Source organism: Ovis canadensis, chromosome 22 (genome assembly GCF_042477335.2).
Source record: "Ovis canadensis isolate MfBH-ARS-UI-01 breed Bighorn chromosome 22, ARS-UI_OviCan_v2, whole genome shotgun sequence".
Taxonomy (NCBI): Eukaryota; Metazoa; Chordata; class Mammalia; order Artiodactyla; family Bovidae; genus Ovis; species Ovis canadensis.
This window is the reverse complement of record NC_091266.1, coordinates 50,868,708-50,888,760: the sequence shown is the minus strand read 5'-3', so window position 1 is coordinate 50,888,760 and position 20,053 is coordinate 50,868,708. Positions and strand designations below refer to the sequence as shown.

Genomic DNA, 20,053 nt, shown 5'->3' with positions numbered 1-20,053 from the left:
TCTTCCCAACTCAAGAATCAAAACAGGCTCTCCTGCACTGCAGGCAGATTCTTTACCAACTGAGCTATCAGAGAAGCCTGAGCCATCAGGGAAGCCAATATCAAATAAATGTTGGGGCATAAATATACTACAAGATTAAAATATATTGCTCACTCATCACTCTTTGAGCCTGAAAAAATTATTTAGGGTATGAACAGTCATATATGAGTCATATATGAAGAATCATCAAGTGAAGAGTCACAGTCTGAGATTTGAAGTAAATGATCTATTCCATTATCATTACAGGCATAAATGAAAAAGTCTACATTCTCAACTGTGTTCAATAAAAGCTAAAAACAGGCTACTATGATGATGCTTCCAGTCTTCTCTTATGCTTCCTTTAAATGTGATAAAATAATTTGGGCACTACCATAAGAAAACAGAAAGATGACAATATATTTCACTGTAGCATAATCCTTCTAAACAACTTATTTTCTTGGTAATTTAATTTTTAGTACAGTTGGGAATAACTGATGAGCAATGAATTCCTAGGAAAAAGTAACAAAATATTTCAAAATATAGGAAAAAAAAAGAACACTAAGATCCCACAATGTATCTTAGATTTGTAGAAGGGTCCAACAGATCCATCTAGGTAATTACATACAGAATATTTTATTTCATATTTTAAAATAAGTGAAAGTTCTCTTTGTTCTTTGGAAGTCTTCTAAGAAAGAATGAAATTTATGAAACAACTTCATAGATAACTGTGTATATGCTTAGTCGCACAGTCATGTCTGACTCTTGCAGCCCCATAGACTGTAGCCTGCCAGGTACCTCTGTCCATGGGATTCTCCAGGCAAGAATACCGAAGTGGGTTGCCATTTCCTTCTCCAGGCGATCCTCCCAACCCAGGAAAAGAACCTAGGTCTCCTGCATGGCAGACAAACTCTTTACCAACTGAGCTACGAGGGAAGTCCCATCATAGACAGTTGCAGTGAAGTGAAGTGAAAGTCGCTCAGTCATGTCCTACTCTTTGTGACCCAATGGACTGAAGCCCGCTGGGCTTCTTCCTGGGATTCTCCAGGCAAGAATACTGGAGTGGGTTGCCATGCCCTTCTCCCCATAGATAGTTTTGAGGTCTGCTCAAAAAAGAAACTAAAAAACTAAAACTGGGTCCAACTGACCCATACAGTATACCAAGCATTAAACAGTATTCTACCTATTATCCTACCCATTATCTATGCAACAGTCCAGGTTCTGTTCCTGCTTTCCCCTTTCTCTTTCTTCTCCTCTCACTTTTAGTTGTATTCTTTCTACTTAGATCATAGTAACAACATTTGCATACTATTCATCTACTGACATCCCCACCACTCTTGTTTTACTCAGCTCTAAAATTAAACACATGAAATGTTCTCTATCAGTTTTTTATACGAAGTGTTCCCATTCACCTCCTCATTAAATATCAGTAAAAACTATACACACATATAAATTTTACTGATACCTATATAAACATATATGGTACCTATATAAATACATATATCTTTCATATATATAACATATTTATATAGGTATCACTAAAAGTTATATATACATGTGTATAATTCTGACTGATATTTAATATCTATACAAAAAACTGCAATAACATAAATATATTACCACTTAATTAGATGGAGCTTATTCTCTAGGATGAATTGAGTGGTGACAATATAGACTATGGCCTACCAAGCTTAAACTACTAAATAGCTAGACCTTTAAAAAATTTCTATTTTAATAAAAATGGTAATGGCCCACATGTGCAGAATTATCTGAGTTTGGCCATGTTCAAAACATTTTTTCTACAGGTTTGACATATGAAAAACTATTTGGCAAAATATAAAAACCTTTAAAACTCAACATTCAGAAAACTAAGATCATGGCATCTGGTCCCATCACTTCATGGCAAATAGATGGGGAAACAGTGGAAACAGTGACAGACTTTATTTTAAATCACTGCAGATGGTGACTGCAGCCATGAAATCAAAAGACACTTACTCCTTGGAAGGAAAGTTATGACCAACCTAGACAGCATATTAAAAAGCAGAGACATTACTTTGTTAACAAAGGTCTGCCTAGTCAAGGCTATGGTTTTTCCAGTAGTCATGTATGGATGTGAGAGTTGGACTATAAAGAAAGCTGAGAGCCGAAGAATTGATGCTTTTGAACTGTGGTGTTGGAGAAGACTCTTGAGAGTCCCTTGGACTGCAAGGAGATCCAACCAGTCCATCCTAAAGGAGAGCAGTCCTGAATATTTATTGGAAGGACTGATGCTAACACTGAAATTCCAATACTTTGGCCACCTGATATAAAGAACTGACTCATTGGAAAAGACCCTGATGCTGGGAAAGACTGAAGGAAGGAGGAGAAGGGGATGACAGAGGATGAGACAGCTGGATGGCATCACCGACTCAATGAACATGAGTTTGAGTAAACTCTGGGAATTGGTGGGAGAAGGCAATGGTACGCACTCCAGTACTCTTGCCTGGAAAATCCCATGGACAGAGGAGCCTGGTAGGCTGCGGTCCCTGGGGTCGCTAAGAGTCGGACACAACTGAGCGTCTTCACTTTCACTTTCCATTTTCATACATTGGAGAAGGAAATGGCAACCCACTCCAGTGTTCTTGCCTGGAGAAGCCCAGGGACGGGGGAGCCTGGTGGGCTGCCATCTATGGGGTTGCACAGCGTCAGACACGACTGAAGCAACTTAGCAGCAGCAGCAGCAGCCGGGAGTTGGTGATGGACAGAGAGGCCTGGCGTGCTGCAGTCGATAGGGTTTCAGAGTCAGACATGACTGAGCGACTGAGCTGAACCGAACTGAAAAACTTTTAGCTTACATTTTCTTTCCTTAAGTTTCTTGAAATATTTGTTCCATGGCTGCCATGAGTTTCAAGCTGTTAATCTAATTTCCTGCCCTTGTAAGATCATTCATCTTTCTGCCTAAAGAGTCTAGGAATTTTCTTTATCTTTAAAAATATAGTATTTTTACCAAAATGTCTCAAAATTGCTGCTATGGGTTAAATTTTACTGGATATCCAATCCGAAAGCTTATAAACAGGAGAATGGATAGGCAACCACAGAAGAGTCAGACAATGAAATACATCAAAAAAGTTAACTACAGGAATACAAAACAACATGATTTAATCCTGGTAATACAGTGGTGAAAGAAATAAAAATATTATTCTGCTTTATAAAAATTAAAATATAAGTAAGCAAAATAATATCCCATATAAGCATATATGTATATGTGATAAAGCTCTCTTCCTTTTAAGGAAAAAAGAAGTGCATTTTAAGAAATTCTGGATTTCATACTAATGGAAAGCAGAAAACTTTTTTTTTAATAAAAAAATTATGAACATGAACTATTATAAAGAAAAAACTTAAAAGAACGCTATAAATTGTTATTTAAAAAAAATATATCCTCTTATCAGGTATAGACTTTTGGGGGTGATTTTTCTAGTAAGACATGACTACTTCTACTTTGATGCATAATAACCAAATAAAGTTGAGTTAGAATAAACATAATTATAAGAAGAAAGCTTAAAAGAATATTCTACAAATGTTTGTTTTTCAGTAATTAGAAAGTAATAAATTGACAGCTAAAAATGCTGCTTATTTAAAAAGTCAGAATAGTTAATGCTCTTGAAAAACGGTAAACAAATATATCAATCTTTAACATTAAGAGAAACTAAAATGCCACAGATAACTGCATTAAAATGTAAAAATTCAAGAACAGTCGCAGTAGAAATGGACTGAAGACCTAGCTGTGCCCTATTTCAAAAGTCTGTATGTCTTCTGACATTTTTCTCCATAAAGTGTGAAGTCCTGTCACAAAACACTTCATTCTCCCAACTTCCAGGATCCTAATACCTCAGTACACACCAAGTCCCATTTAGGTTAAAAGTTATATTTGACTCTCTAAGAACGAAGAGTAGGTGCAGTCAGTCAGCGGCTGGACAGGAAACACAACACGCTCAAAATGACTACCTGTGAAGAGTCTAACAGGGCTTCCCCAGAGGCTCAGTGGTGAACAGTCCATCTGCAATGTAGGAGACACAGGAAATGTGGGTTCAGTCTCTGGGTTGGGGAGATCCCCCAGAGGAGGGCATGGCAACCCACTCCAGTATTCTTGCCTAGAGAATCCTAGGGACACAGGAGCCTGATGGGCAATAGTCCACAGGGTCACAGAGTTGGATATGATTGAAGAGACTGAGCGTGAGTGCGTGTTCACACACACACAGAGTCTAATAAAAAGACTATTTACAGAAGTATGTGAAAGTGAAAGAGTTCGTCGCTCAGTCGTGTCCAACTCTTTGTGACCCCATGGACTGTAGCTCACCAGGCTCCTCTGTCCATGGGATTCTCCAGGCAAGAATATGGGAGTGGGTAGCCATTCCCTTCTCCAGAGGATCTTCCTGACCCTGTCTGAGCCACCAGGGAAGTCCTACAGAAGTATGGCCAGGGTAAAATCCTGGGACTAGCATAGCAGCAAGCCTTTACTAACCTGTCACATGAAAAAAGCAAGAGGAAGAGCATTTCTAGAACTCAAAAGAGCAACTGCTATGGGGAAGAATACCTGACAGTGCAGGCTTCAGCTGCTGCTGCTGCTGCTGCTGCTAAGTCGCTTCAGTCGTGTCCGACTGTGCGACCCCAGAGACGGCAGCCCACTAGGCTCCCCCGTCCCTGGGATTCTCCAGGCAAGAACACTGGAGTGGGTTGCCATTTTCTTCTCCAATGCATGAAAGTGAAAGCGAAGTCACTCAGTCGTGTTCAACCCTCAGTGACCCCATGAACTGCAGCCTTCCAGGCTCCTCCGTCCATGGGATTTTCCAGGCAAGAGTACTGGAGTGGGGTGTCATTGCCTTCTCCAGCAGGCTTCAGCAGGACAACACAATTAAACCAGGAAGATCCAGCAGGGAGGGAGCAAGGGGAGAAAAAGACCTCAACCTCACCCATCTCCCACCTTCTGATCCCAACTAAAAGCTGGAGGGCATGGGAGCAGAATGAAATGATGAGGGTAGATCTGGAGAGACAAAGGAAGAATATCAAATCCAGTATCATACAAATCACCATGAAAAAAGAATAAAGTGTACAGTTCATAATCGAAATAATTTGGCTAATTTAAAAACATTCAGGAAAAGAATAGATTCACTTTTAAGAAATACTGCTGAAAACATTGCACTTTACTAGAAGTACATACAGAAAGAGATATACAGCAGGATTCTGCTCCAAAATTAACTTAGCAAAACAAATATAAATATAACAAGAATACCTTTTTTAAAAAAGCAGTATATGTGTCATATTCATTTATAAACAAAGAGATGCAGGAATTTAGAGGATAATTAAACCATTTCCAGAAAATGAAACAGGCAGAAGTACAACTGTGGAATACAGAGAGTCTTTCATCATTACGCAATTATAAAGGCCACCTCCACTTTGTTACTTAAACCAAAGTTTATGGAGCATTTACTGCTAGCTAATTTTCTCATTATACATACTCCTGTTAATTTCTAATAATTTTTTGCATGAAGCTTGTTGGTTACTATCACTCCCAACCCCTTGATAACCAAATAATTTTAGAAGTTGTACTCTAGGGTACCTGATAAAAAATTTCTCCACCAGATCTATTCACGTGTGCTCCACACAAGTGATTACCGTACTAAGTATTCTGTTGTTATATTCTGTTATGTTATCTGCACACATTTTAATATAAATCAAGCCACACTCGATGAAACAAATCCTTGGCTAAAGAATCGACTGACTTTATAGAGACAGCCCATAGAACAGAAATAGTACGTGCTGATTTAAAGCCTGGACAACTAAGCTCCATCACCACTGGTACATGCCTTACTAACAGACCCTTTAATGGTGGCCTTCTCACACTTGCATCACTTCTCACATCCCTTAAGAGTGACACCTGCACTTTCAAGTGAAGTAAAATTCCCTTGAATTCTTGTTTCATGGTCTGCTTCAGTTTTTAAAGCACCCTACATTTCCGGCCGCTAAATTTCTTTGCTCTTCTTCACAAGCAAATTTCCCTGAAAGAGCTGGCTTTGCCCACTGAATCAGATTCCACTCCTCTCACTCAGTCTTAAATCCAATCCAGCAAGGCTTTTAACCCCAACTCTACATGAAAACTGCTCTTGTCAAGATCACCAAAGATCTGCACAGTACTAAATTTACTGGTCAGGCCTTAGTAATTATTCTACTTGACCCATCAGCAGAGCAGCATTGGGCACAGTTGATTACTCTTCTGTCTAATAATCTTTCATCACTTAGCTTCTAGTTCACTGTACTCTATCTTGCTTATTTCCTTCTTCTCCCTTACCTCTTATTACTGGAACAACCTAAGGCTCAGTCCTTTCTATCTATACCCACTGCCTTAGTGATCTGATCCAGTCTCATAGCTTTAAATGCCATTCAAATGCCAAGAGCTCTCAAATTTACATATCCAGCCCAGATCTCTCTCTAGAGCTCCAGATCCAAACAGCCAACTGCCTACTTGAAGATTTCACTTTAATGTCTAACAGATATCTCACATAAAACATGTCCAGACTGAACTCCTGATCTTCAAACCACCTTCACCTCAAACCTGCTTCCGAGACTTCTACTTGTCAGTCAACGGCAACTTCATCTTTCCAGCGGCTCATGCCAAAGACTCTGGAATCATCCTTGACTTGTCATTTTTCCTCAGACTCTACATCCAAACTCTAAAAATGACTACCTTGTAATACATCATATATTCTGAAGGAGATCAGCCCTGGGATTTCTTTGGAAGGAATGATGCTAAAGCTGAAACTCCAATACTTTGGCCACTTCATGCGAAGAGTTGACTCATTGGAAAAGACTCTGATGCTGGGAAGGAATTGGGGGCAGGAGGAAAAGGGGATGACCGAGGATGAGACGGCTGGATGGCATCACTGACTCGATGGACGTGAATCTGAGTGAACTCCGGGAGTTGGTGATGGACAGGGAGGCCTGGTGTGCTGCGATTCATGGGGTCACAAAGAGTCGGACATGACTGAGCGACTGAACTGAACTGAATACATCATATGAGGCTACTCTGGTGGTTCAGTGGTAAAAAAAAACCTGCCTGCCAATTGCAGAAGACGTAAGAGACCCGGTTCAATCCCTGGGTCAGGAAGATCCCCTGGAGAAGGGAATGGCAACCCATTCTGGTATTCTTCTCTGGGAAATTCCATGGACTGAGGAGCCTGGTGGGCTACCTACCATCCATGGGGTCACAAAAGAGTTGGACATGACTTAACAACTAAACAACAACAGCAGAAGTCATATATAAGCATACCTATTATGTTCATTTTTTACTATCTGTATCTTCCTGTTAGAAATAAGTTCTATAAAGAGAAGGAAAAACACCTGATATATCCTTTGCTGAGAAGCTTTACTGTGGAACCAAAACTGAGCTTCAATAAGCTACAAAGTTGACACAATATTTGAAGGTGCTCTGGCAGAACAGATACTCTAAAACTCATAAATACCATTGACTATACCTAAGACTTTTAACTACAGTCTCAAGAACTAAATAATATTCTGCAGTATCTCAGATATTTTTCAAAAGTCAATGTACAATGTTCAAATTAAGATAATTAGAGGTAAGTTAACCAGATAGTTCCTTTGTTCTAAATCACATTACAAAAATCTCAGAGAAGATGCACAGTACTAATCACAGCGCCAGAGATACTTCAGAATTATCTGCAATATTATTAGAAATTGAGTAAGTGGTCACTTGGAGTATGCTAATTGAAAGTTTTTAGTCTTTTTTAAAGATTTCTACAGAATGGTTAAGACCAATATCCTTTGAGTATATTTCAGAGTAAATTTTTATCTAGTAAAATGCCCTGTTTTCTTGGATGACTATGCTCTAACTTCAGCTTTCTTTTCAGCGACCCTCACTGCAATGCTGGCTGAAGAGATAGCCCCTATTTAATTTTTTTAAAAAACACTTTTTTCTTAGTTATCTAGACGCTTTAAAAAAGTAAGGATAATCAAAGTAAATCCAGTCTACATTTGGGTAGTTAATGCCATTAAAAACAGCCAAGAAAAGAGAGCCTAAATCATATCACAGTGCAGTAATTACCACTAAGAACAAAGGGAAAAATGTTTTTAACTCTGCCCACAGAGATAAGCATTCATTTATAACTAAGATAATTATCTCATTACTTATGTTCAGAGCAGCCTTACTTACCTTCGTATCATTACCTGAAGTAGAACTTGTCTATGGTATACACAACTTAGCTATTCTGACAGTCTTTAAACTATATACACCTATTGTTTTGTATTCTTTTCTAAGCACTTTTAAAAGTGGAAGTACTTACAGATTATTTTCTTGATGTCACATCCTTTAACAATAAGCTACAAATTCAAAATGCTTTAGGAGTAAAGTAATATTAATATGATAATTTTATTATTAAGATATAATTTTAGAAAATGATGAATTTTACTTTGTACCTAAGTAATTAACAGAATTTTAAAACTACTCATAATTCATTTACTATCCTCATAAAACTCATAAATCATGTATTCTTCCCATTTCTGTCTTATACTACTATATTCATAAAGGTGCCTGACAAATAATACAAATAACAGGACAAAAATCAAACCAAAAATTTATCCTTTTGATAAATTTACTCATTGACAGAAATAATATTCTGATTATAGGATAAGTCAAACAAAACCCTCAATACTTTTAAATTTACCAGAACTACAATTAGCATTCTATAATCAAATTATTCCAAATAAAAACAAATAATAATCTATATTAGAGATTAGAACAAATTTGTTGTGCCTTCCTAACTTCTATGGAAGTATAGCCACCACCATGTCTCAGGCCTATCCTTCAATAAAGGGAAATATGTAAAAAATAAAATGCATTCTGTGAATTATAAACTGTATTCAGATGGCAGATGGGGTAGGGAAGGCACGTACCAATCAGGTGGCCTAAAGAATTTGGTTTTAATGGCCAATGCTACAGGTAAACTCACCCTGGAGAAGGAAATGGCAACACACTCCAGTATTCTTGCCTGTGAATCCCATAAAGAGAGGAGCCTGTGGGCTAGAGTCCACGGGGTCGCAAAAAGTCGGACACGACTGAGCGACTAACACACACAGGTAAACTCATGCAGTTATTGCATCACAGAACTTCTATATAAAGTCAGGATCCCTAACGGGTTTAACTACTAATGAAAGGTGAGTTTTTAAAATCTGTTCTGCAGAAGCAAACAGAAAAAAATCTATTTCAGTTTAGGTTCTATACAGAAGAAAAAACTTATTTGGTTATAGACTAGACATCATGTCACTTTGGGGCATAAATTCATCCTGCAAACAAACTCCAGGGGGGGAAAAAAAAAAAACCCACAGGCCAAAACTTTCACTTACTTTGGACCTGGGTTGCAGGCCCCTAGAAGTCCACACACTCTCTCTCTAGAGCAGGGGTAGACAAGCTAAGACACAAGGCTAAGTCTAGAACAAAGCCTCGCCATCTGCTGATGTCTATGGTTCCTATCATGTTATAACAGCAGAGTTGTTTGGTTTTGACAAAGACCATATGGGCCACAAAGCCTAAAATGGTTACTATCTGTCCCTTTATGGAAAAGATTGTGACCCCTTGCATTAAACACTTATAATAATGTCAAATGTGTTCAAAACAAAACGATATTAATTAAATTAGTAGAACACAGTAGCCAATTGGAGGTTGACCAAAGAGTAAAAGTTCTGGTTAACAGTCAACTTAATTAAGTATTCGTCTTAAAACTTCAAAAGTCATCACATGTGGTTTAATCCTGAATCTTCCTGTTCTTCCCAAGACATACAAAATAAGGAAAACATGGAGTGGGGGAAGTGAAAGAAAAAGAAAATTAATTTTCCAGAGAAACTAGGAACGAAAATAAACTCAACAATTCCAAATCAGATGTGAATGTGCAAAAAGCCAATGAAACTAAGAGAACCAGATAGAGAAACCTGCAAGAGCACAGAAAGGAAGGCAAGGAACAAGGAGCGCAGGAGAAGCCTAACGGCAGACCTCAAAAACTACCCCTCTCATTCTCACAAAAAAATGGGCCCCACGCTCCCCAAACATGAGAAGAGCTATAATCTAAAAACGCAAACAAAACACAGAAAAGGTACAAAAACCAGATGGGATCACAAGGCAAAATCCAACTTTCTCTTGTACACAAGAGATACATTTAAAGTGACTCTTAATGGCTAACAATAAAGGAATGGGCAAAAATACACCGAGAAAAGATCAACTTGCCATCCCCCAAAATTCAAGAGCCATAATATTAGGCAAGGTAGATATCAGGTCAGAAAACAATAAACAAACAAAGCACCTTATACTATTAAAAGACACAATTCACAATAAAGATTTAGTAGTTATGAATATCCATGATAGCAAATTCTACAAAGCATAAATTCAAGAATATATAAGAAGATAAAAGCAAAAATAAACTAGTATTTTTATACTTTTATTAACTTTCAGAGCATGATAGATCAAGTTAATTTAAAAAAAAATTATAAGTAAGGAAGAGAAGACCTAACCAGAAGGAGCAATAAAGTAGACTTCAGACAGACTTTATTTCCTTGGGCTCCAGAATCACTGTGACTAGTAACTACAGCCACAAAATTAAAAGATGCTTGCTACTTGGAAGAAAAGTTCTGACAAACCTAGACAGCATATTCAAAAGCAAAGACATCACTTTGCCAACAAAGGTCTGTATAGTCAAAGTTATGGTTTTTCTAGTAGTCATGTGAGAGTTGGACCATCAAGAAGGCTGAGCACTGAAGAATTGATGCTTTTGAACTGTGGACCTGGAGAAGACTCTTGAGAGTCCTTTGGACTGCAAGGAGATCAAACCAGTTAATCCTAAAGGAAATCAATCCTGAATATTCATTGGAAGGACTTATGCTGAGGCCGAAGTTCTAAAACTTTGGCTACCTGATGCGAAGAGCCGATTCATTAGAAAAGAACGTGATGCTGGGGAAGATTGAAGGCAGGAGGAGAAGGAGACGATAGAGGATGAGATGGTTGGATGGCATCATTCACTCAATGGACATGAGTTTGAGCAAAATTCTGGGAGATAATGAAAGACAAGCAAGCCTGGTGTGCTGTAGTCCATGGGGCTGCAAAGAGTCGGACATTACCAAGTCACTGAACAACAAAAACAACCTATGCTGTATCTTAATATAATAGGATTTACCTCCTTTTCAACTATCTATGGAACAATTATGAAAACTGGATTCCAAAGAAAATGTGAATAAATTGCAAAAAGGAGAAATAACACCCAAAACATTCCCTGAGCACTATAATAAAACAAAAAATTAAAAACAAAATTTAAAAAGCAACTTTTTTTATACAGAAAATCTGTAACTCTTGCTTAAACAACTCTGGGGCCCATTTGAAAAATGAGAATGACTTACCCACATCTGCTTCATTGCGGCATGAGTGTTTGTGACAATAATGCATGTACACAGGCTCATTTAATGTAACATTTCTTATTAACCATTACATCTAAAATATTCCTCTCACCAGAAGTCTCTTTCAGTTCAGTTCAGTTCAATCACTCAGTCATGTCCGATTCTTTGCGACCCCATGAACCGCAGCGCACCAGGCCTCCCTGTCCATCACCAATTCCCGGAGTTCACCCAAACTCATGTGCATCAAGTCGGTGATGCCATCCAGCCATCTCATCCTCTGTCGTCCCCTTCTCCTCCTGCCCCCAATCCATCCCAGCATCAGGGTCTCTTCCAATGAGTCAACTCTTCGCACGAGGTAGCCAAAGTATTGGAGTTTCAGTCTCTTTAGAGTTCCTCTATTTTCTCAGTAAAATAAGAAGTCAAGTCATCAACTGAGAGTAATGATGAGGCGTGAACTGTTAGAAGTTTTAAGGGAGTGGAAAATATATGAAACAGTCATCTTGGAGAGCCGTAAGAGACAGTGGTGACTATGAACTCAAAACTTGGTCAGTGAGAAGTACAGACAAAAGAGGCCAGGGAGAGACTGAAAACTTGACAGGAGGCACAATGGACTATTGAGGTAAGGTTGAAGAACTACCGGTCTGGATCCTCTTCAGAAGTAAGCTGGAAACATCAGCAGCACTTGAAGAATAAGCTATCTGAAGTGCAAATTACAGGATTCACTGCAGGTACACAGAGTCAAGGGTACCACAGAATGGAAGACAAGATCTTTGGAAGAGAGATCAAAAAAGTTGAGAGTCCAGAAGTATTTAATTGGATGTTAATATACCTGACTAATGTATGCGGGACACAGACAGTGAGCCAGACACTATATTCTTCCAGGAATTAAGCACAGTGACCAAAGGAACAAGAGAGGAGTGTAAGAAGAGGTAATAGGTGGTACAGTCTGATGCCAGAAGATTCAAAGCTGAGTGATTTCAGGGAGGACAGAGTAAAATCAGGAAATGGCAATAAGAAGTAAAGAGGATATATATACCAATTCTAGCCCAGCTGCACTTTGAGATGAAAAAGAAGAGATCACGTCAAAGGACCGCAGGCGAAACAGTGGAGTATTCAAGAGGGAGTCCTTTTCTGCACATACAAGCTCTCTCCTGCTGCTGCTAATAGTGATCTGCAAATGAGTCTTCTCACTGAGACTGCACAAGGACTCTAAATAATTGAATAAAGTTATCTATACACAAAAGGGCCAAAAACTTGGGTTCATAATTCTGGCCAGAACTAGAGATGAAGTACGTTCTTGAATCTAAATAGCAATCATAGTAAATACATATTTGTAGACAAATTAAGGGAAAAAAAAAAAGCTTACAGCTGTTTGAAAATGTCATAAAGAATTCAAAGAAATAAAGTACCAGGAAAATAAACTAGAATATTTAAGAGTATACTAGAGAAAGTCATATATGATTGTCCCAGTCACCTTCACACATCAGATATCATCTTTCATAGAAGCCAAAAGACGATTCTTAGGAAGCTTACTTCAGAAGAGTAATACATACACAGAGATACTGCAATAAGATTAGGAACAAAACCCTGAAAAATGAAAAATCCTGAAGTCATGGAATGCATAGTAAAGATAACTGGGTTAATTTTAGCTCTCAATTCATAAGTAAAATCCAAAGAAATAGCACCATCTATTGGAACTTCTCATACTTAAAAATACACATTCTCAATCCTTAGAAAATGTGTCTATAACATTTCCACACATTGAGCTAAGAAGATAAATATTATAGGGCAATATCTAACACAAAATTTAAAAGTTTATATTAAAAAATACTAATCCTTGGCTTGTAATTCTAATTTCAAATAACTAATCATTTTGATAAGTTCAAATTACTATTCTATTAAAGATAAAAATATTCTCAACCAACAAAAAAAGAGTATAGCTATATGTTCAAAGTAACTCACAGATATGGTATTCCTGAATGCTGCTTGTATAACCATATATTGCAGAATATCCAAATATTATGATCATGACAACATCTCTACTATCCAGCTCCATAATGTGTGCAGAATGTCCCTCCACAGCATACTGCTGACCATGTCCAAGCACAGTGGGCGTTTTTGTACTCCACGACTGACTGTGTATGTTAAACACCCACAATTCATCTGTGACATTGCCATCACTTGTTTCAATTCTGCCTCCATACATAAAGATGTTGTCCTGTAGATTAAAAACCTATGTTAATACATAAAATATTTATATCTTATCAAGATACATGAATTAAAGACTATGTTTAAACATTAAATTTTAGTAATTGCTCACAACATGCATAAGACATAGTTCTTATGTGTAAAAAAATCAAATGGGAACACATGAGCAATGATGATTAATTCTTTTACTTACAAGATGGAAAGCCACACTTTCAAAAAGTTACTTTAAGGTGTTTTAATTAAAAATTATATGGTTAATTAACCATCCTAGTTGTTAAGTCCCTAGTTGTTACATTTGAATTTTACCATCTATTTGTACTGCTTTGTGCAGTACAGACATTCACCGTTTTCATCAAGCATTGTCCACAGAAAAGTAGACACATTTGTATCTATTATATGGAGTACATTTTTATTACCACTTCTCATGGCTATAAGCAGATACTTTAGAGCACTTATAAATTATAAAAATCATATGTCATTAAATCATATGTGATTGAAATGAATGATATATAAATCATTATTATTTCAATAACCTAGAAAGAGAAAAGAATTTCTTCAACCTAATAAAGAGCACCTAAGAAAAACACAAAGCTAATATTGTATTTAACTATAAAAGGCTGGATATTTCACCAAGGTCAGTTATAAAGATGCCTGCTTTTGGCCACTTATATTCAACACTGTACTCAAGATTTTTAGCCTGAGCAAATATGCAAAAACTGAATAAAGGCATTCAGATTGGAAAATAAGAGTAAAATATTTCTGTTTGTAGGTGATAGGAATTTGTATATAGAGAATCCTAAGAAATAAAAAATAATTAGAGTTATTGACTTCAGCAACACTGCAGAATAAAAGATCAATGTACAAAAAAAATCAATTTATATTTCTATACACTTTCAGTGAACAATCCAAAAATGAACTTAAGTAAACAATTCAATTTACAAAGCAGCAAAGACAATAAAATAACTAAGAATAATTTAACAAAAGAAACTCCAAATTTATACTGTGAAAGCTACAAATAATTATTAAAAGACCTAAATTAATAGAAAGACATCCTGTGTTCCTGGATCAGAAGACTTAATATTGTTAAGACTGCAGCATTTGCCTAACTGATCTACAGATTCAATGCAATCTCAGTTAAAATTCCAGATTTGTAGAAACTGACAAGTTGATTCCAAAAGTCAAATAGAATTGCAAGAGATCCAGAATATTTAAACAACCTTGAAAAAGAAAAATAAAATTGGAGGATTAACACTTTTCAACATTAAAAATTTCTACAAAGCAAAAGTAATTAAGATAGCAAGCTACTAGAAAAAATAAATACATAAATCGACATAACTGAGAGTCCAGAAAAAAAAATCCATATCCTACGGCTAACTGATATTTGACAAAAGTGCCAAGACCATTTGATGAGGAAAGAACAGTCTCTTCAACAAATGAGGCTAAGAAAACAAGATAGTTACATGCAGAAGGGTAAACCTAAATCCTTCCTGCACAGAACATACAAAACAACTCAAAATGTATCAAAGACCTAAAAGTAAAAGCCAAAAAAAACTATAAAACATTTAGAGAAGATGCAAGCTAAACATGCATGACCTTGGATTTGACAACATATTGTTAGGTATGACATCAAAATCACAAGCAACAAAAGAAAAAGTATATATATTGGATTTCATCAAAGTTAAAAATTTCTGTGCTTCAAAAAACACCACCAAGAAAGTAAAAGCTCAGAGAATGGGAAGAAATATTTGTAAATTACATATCTAATAAGGGACCTGTATCTAGAATATATAAAGAACTCTGACATCTCAATAATTTTAAAATGGGGAAAGCACTTAAACAGACATTTCTTCAAAGAAAATACAAATACCCAAAAAGAATCACATGACTACTAACATTGTTAGTCAACAGTGAAAGCCAAATCAAATATAAAATACCACTTCATACCCATTAGGATAGCTACAAAAAACCTCGAATAGCCAAAGCAATCTTGAGAAAGAAGAATGGAACTGGAGGAATCAACTTGCCTGACTTCAGGCTCTACTACAAAGCCACAGTCATCAAGACAGTATGGTACTGGCACAAAGACAGACATATAGATCAATGGAACAAAATAGAAAGCCCAGAGATAAATCCACACACATACGGACACCTTATCTTTGACAAAGGAGGCAAGAATATACAATGGAGTAAAGACAATCTCTTTAACAAGTGGTGCTGGGAAAACTGGTCAACCACTTGTAAAAGAACGAAACTAGATCACTTCCTAATACCGCACACAAAAATAAACTCAAAATGGATTAAAGATCTAAATGTAAGATCAGAAACTATAAAACTCCTAGAGGAGAACATAGGCAAAACACTCTCAGACATAAATCACAGCAGGATCTTCTATGATCCACCTCCCAGAATTCTGGAAATAAAAGCAAAAATAAACAAATGGGATCTAATTAAAATTAAAAGCTTCTGCACAACAAAGGAAAATATAAGCAAGGTGAAAAGACAGCCTTCTGAATGGGAGAAAATAATAGCAAATGAAGCAACTGACAAACAACTAATCTCAAAAATATACAAGCAACTTATGCAGCTCAATTCCAGAAAAATAAACGACCCAATCAAAAAATGGGCCAAAGAACTAAATAGACATTTCTCCAAAGAAGACATACGGATGGCTAACAAACACATGAAAAGATGCTCAACTTCACTCATTATTAGAGAAATGCAAATCAAAACCACAATGAGGTACCACTTCACACCAGTCAGAATGGCTGCGATCCAAAAATCTGCAAGCAATAATTGCTGGAGAGGGTGTGGAGAAAAGGGAACCCTCCTACACTGTTGGTGGGAATGCAAACTAGTACAGCCACTATGGAGAACAGTGTGGAGATTCCTTAAAAAATTGCAAATAGAACTACCTTATGACCCAGCAATCCCACTTCTGGGCATACACACCGAGGAAACCAGAATTGAAAGAGACACATGTACCCCAATGTTCATCGCAGCACTGTTTATAATAGCCAGGACATGGAAACAACCTAGATGTCCATCAGCAGATGAATGGATAAGAAAGCTGTGGCACATATACACAATGGAGTATTACTCAGCCGTTAAAAAGAATTCATTTGAATCAGTTCTGATGAGATGGATGAAACTGGAGCCGATTATACAGAGTGAAGTAAGCCAGAAAGAAAAACACCAATACAGTATACTAACACATATATATGGAATTTAGGAAGATGGCAATGACGACCCTGTATGCAAGACAGGGAAAGAGACACAGATGTGTATAACGGACTTTTAGACTCAGAGGGAGAGGGAGAGGGTGGGATGATTTGGGAGAATGACATTCTAGCATGTATACCGTCATGTGAATTGAATCGCCAGTCTATGTCTGACGCAGGATGCAGCATGCTTGGGGCTGGTGCATGGGGATGACCCAGAAAGATGTTATGGGGAGGGAGGTGGGGGAGGGGGGTTCATGTTTGGGAATGCATGTAAGAATTAAAGATTTTAAAATTTAAAAAATAAAAAAACTAAAAAAAAAAAAAATATATATATATATATATATAAATAAAAAAAAAAGGATAGCTATAAGCAAAAAGGCACTAACTAGTCTAGTATTGGCAAAAATGTGTAGACATTGGAACCTTCATACAAAACTGGAAATGATACCAAAAGCACAGGCAAGAAAAGAAAAAACAGATAAACTGGACTGTTTCAAAATTAATAACCTGACCATTAAAGGACACTATCAACAAAGTAAAAAGACAGCCCAAAGGATGACAGAAAATATATGCAAATCATATATCCAGTTAGGAGATAAAATCCAGAATATATAAAGAACTCCTACAACTCAACACCATAAAAAGAGAAAAACTTAAAAATGGGCGAAACACTTGATATATGTTTCTTCAGAGAAAGCATACAAATAGCCAATAAGCACTTGAAAAGATGTTCAACATCATAAATCATTAGGGAAATACAAATCAAAACTACATTACTGCTTTACACTCATTAGGAATTTTATTATTTAAATAAAAAGAAAGAAAGAAAAATAGAAAATAGTATTAACAAGGATATGGAGGAATTGGAATCCTTGTGCACTATTGGTAGGAATATAAAATGGTCTGAGTTTCAGTTTTGCAAGACGAAATGAGGTCTGGAAATAATGGAAATGACTGTACAACAATTTGAATGTACAACAATTTGAATTAAGTACAGCCACTAGATGGACTGTACTGTTAAAAATGGGTAAAATGGTAAACTTTTGTTATATGTATTTTATCAAAATTTTGTAAGTGATTGATCTGATGACAAGGTATAAAGTCATGGACAAAAAGTCAATCTTCTTTTCTCCCCATGTTCAATGGAGGATAGTATGCTCAATGGAGAAAAACAATATGGCAGTTCTTCAAAAAAAATTAAAAATAGAATTACCATTAAATCTAGGAATTCCCCTTCTGACTATCCAAAAGAATGGAAATCAGGGACCTGAACAGATAGTTGTACATTCATGTTCATAATAGCATTATTGATACTAGCCAGAAAGGCGAAAGCAACCCAAGTATATACTGATGGATGAATGGATAAACAAAATGTAGCATATACACAGAGTGGAATATTGTTCAGCCTGTAAAAAAAAGAAGGAAATTCTGACACATGCTATAAGACAGATTATCTTGAGGACATTGTGCCAAGTGAAATAAGCCAGTGATTATATAAGCCAGTCATTTATTAATCATTAAATACTGTATGATTCCACTTATATAAGGTACCTAGAAGAGTAAAACTCACAGAGACAGAAAGCAGAAGGGTGGTTTGCCAGGGGCTGAGAAAGGGGGGAAATGTAGGGGCACGGGTACAGAGTTTCAGTTTTACAAGACGAAAAAAAAGTCTGGAAATAATGGAAATGACTGTACAACAATTTGAATGTACTTAACGCCACTAGATGGACTGTACTGTTAAAAACGGGTAAAATGGTAAACTTTTGTTATGTGTATTTTATCAAAATTTTTTAAGTGATTGATCTGATGACAAGGTATAAAGTCATGAACAAAAAGTCAATCTTCCTTTTTCCCCATGTTCAGTGAAGGATGGCATTAAAATCTATCTTTTTGCTAAAATAGTATAAAAAAAATCGATGACACTTCAAGTTATTGTGATTCATCAGATCTCTTGTTTTCATTAAGTATTTGAAATAAATCTGAGATTTAGTATTTTTTTCTCTAAGGCTAATTAAAAAAAAAAAAAAAGATTAAAATTTAAAGCAGGATCCATACCTGATACAAAGCAAGAGAATGCCCATATCTCTGGAGAGGTCCCCTTGATACAGCTCCTACATTCCATATACTGCTTTCTAAATTGTAACTAAAAACAAGAAGAAAATAAATATAACTTCATAAGCTAAGATTCATTTTAGCTTTTTTAATTTGCATATGCTTTCTTTGTATTTAAATATTCATTAAATTCAAAAACAATTACAAATAAACTCATAATTTCATACACCATATTAGAAATTTTTAATAAAGACTCATTCAACATATACCTACTCTAAATTAGGATTCAATCATCTAAATATGTAATATGCATTAACTTGACTAGGCTATTTATTATTGGAATTATTCTGTCAGCTTAATCATTTGAACCAGTTGATTACCCTAAACAATAGTTCTACACTTTTAAAGTCACATGGGCCTGTTTGTGGCTTCTTGAAATCTCCAAGCAGCATCTACCTTAAGGCTTTTGTCTGGCTCTTTTCTCTGCCTCCAGATACCTGCACCACCAATGTCTGCCCTCCTTCAAGTCTGCTCAGTTCTCATCTATCTCATGAAGCCTACTTTAACCACTGTGTTTATAACCGCAATGCCCTCCTCTTCACCATTTCTAATTTGCTTACCCCTGCTATCTATTTTGCTATCTATCTATATCTGTCTGTGGATAGATGTGCATATACATAACTCATTTTGTTGCTGTTGTTCAGGGGGTAAGTCATGTCCGACTCTTTGCAACCCCATGGACTGTAGCCCACCAGGCTCCTCTGTTTATGGGATTTCCCAGGCAAGAATACTGGAGTGAGTTGCCATGCCCTTCTCCAGGGGATTTTCCTGACCCAGGGATCAAACCCGAGTCTCCTGCTTGCCAGGCAGATTCTTTACCACTGAGCCACTTATGAAGTCCTGTATACTTGTTATCACGTTAGTTACATTTTTTTTCCTAATTGTCTATCTTTCCTCACTAACAAAGACAGGACATTCATCATATCCAGTGATATATCCTAAGCTGTATCGTTCAGTCACTAAGTTTTTTGCAATCCTGCGGACTATAGCCTATCAGGCTCCTCTGTCCATTGGATTTCCCAGGCAAAAATATTGGAGTAGACTGCCATTTCCTTCTCTAGGGAATCTTC

General features: G+C 36.7%; 1 protein-coding gene across 3 annotated transcripts in view; it reads right to left on the bottom strand.

The window, feature by feature from the left end:
* ATRNL1 (attractin like 1) overlaps positions 1-20,053 on the bottom strand; it is an 809,337-nt gene that overhangs the window by 722,239 nt on the left and 67,045 nt on the right. For all 3 annotated transcript variants that reach the window (XM_069567614.1, XM_069567615.1, XM_069567616.1), the window contains exons 7-8: positions 18,927-19,014; positions 13,405-13,660 (exon numbers count right to left, since the gene is read on the bottom strand). In XM_069567614.1, coding sequence (XP_069423715.1) covers positions 13,405-13,660; positions 18,927-19,014 — 344 coding nt within the window. The remainder of the gene's footprint in view (positions 1-13,404; positions 13,661-18,926; positions 19,015-20,053) is intronic.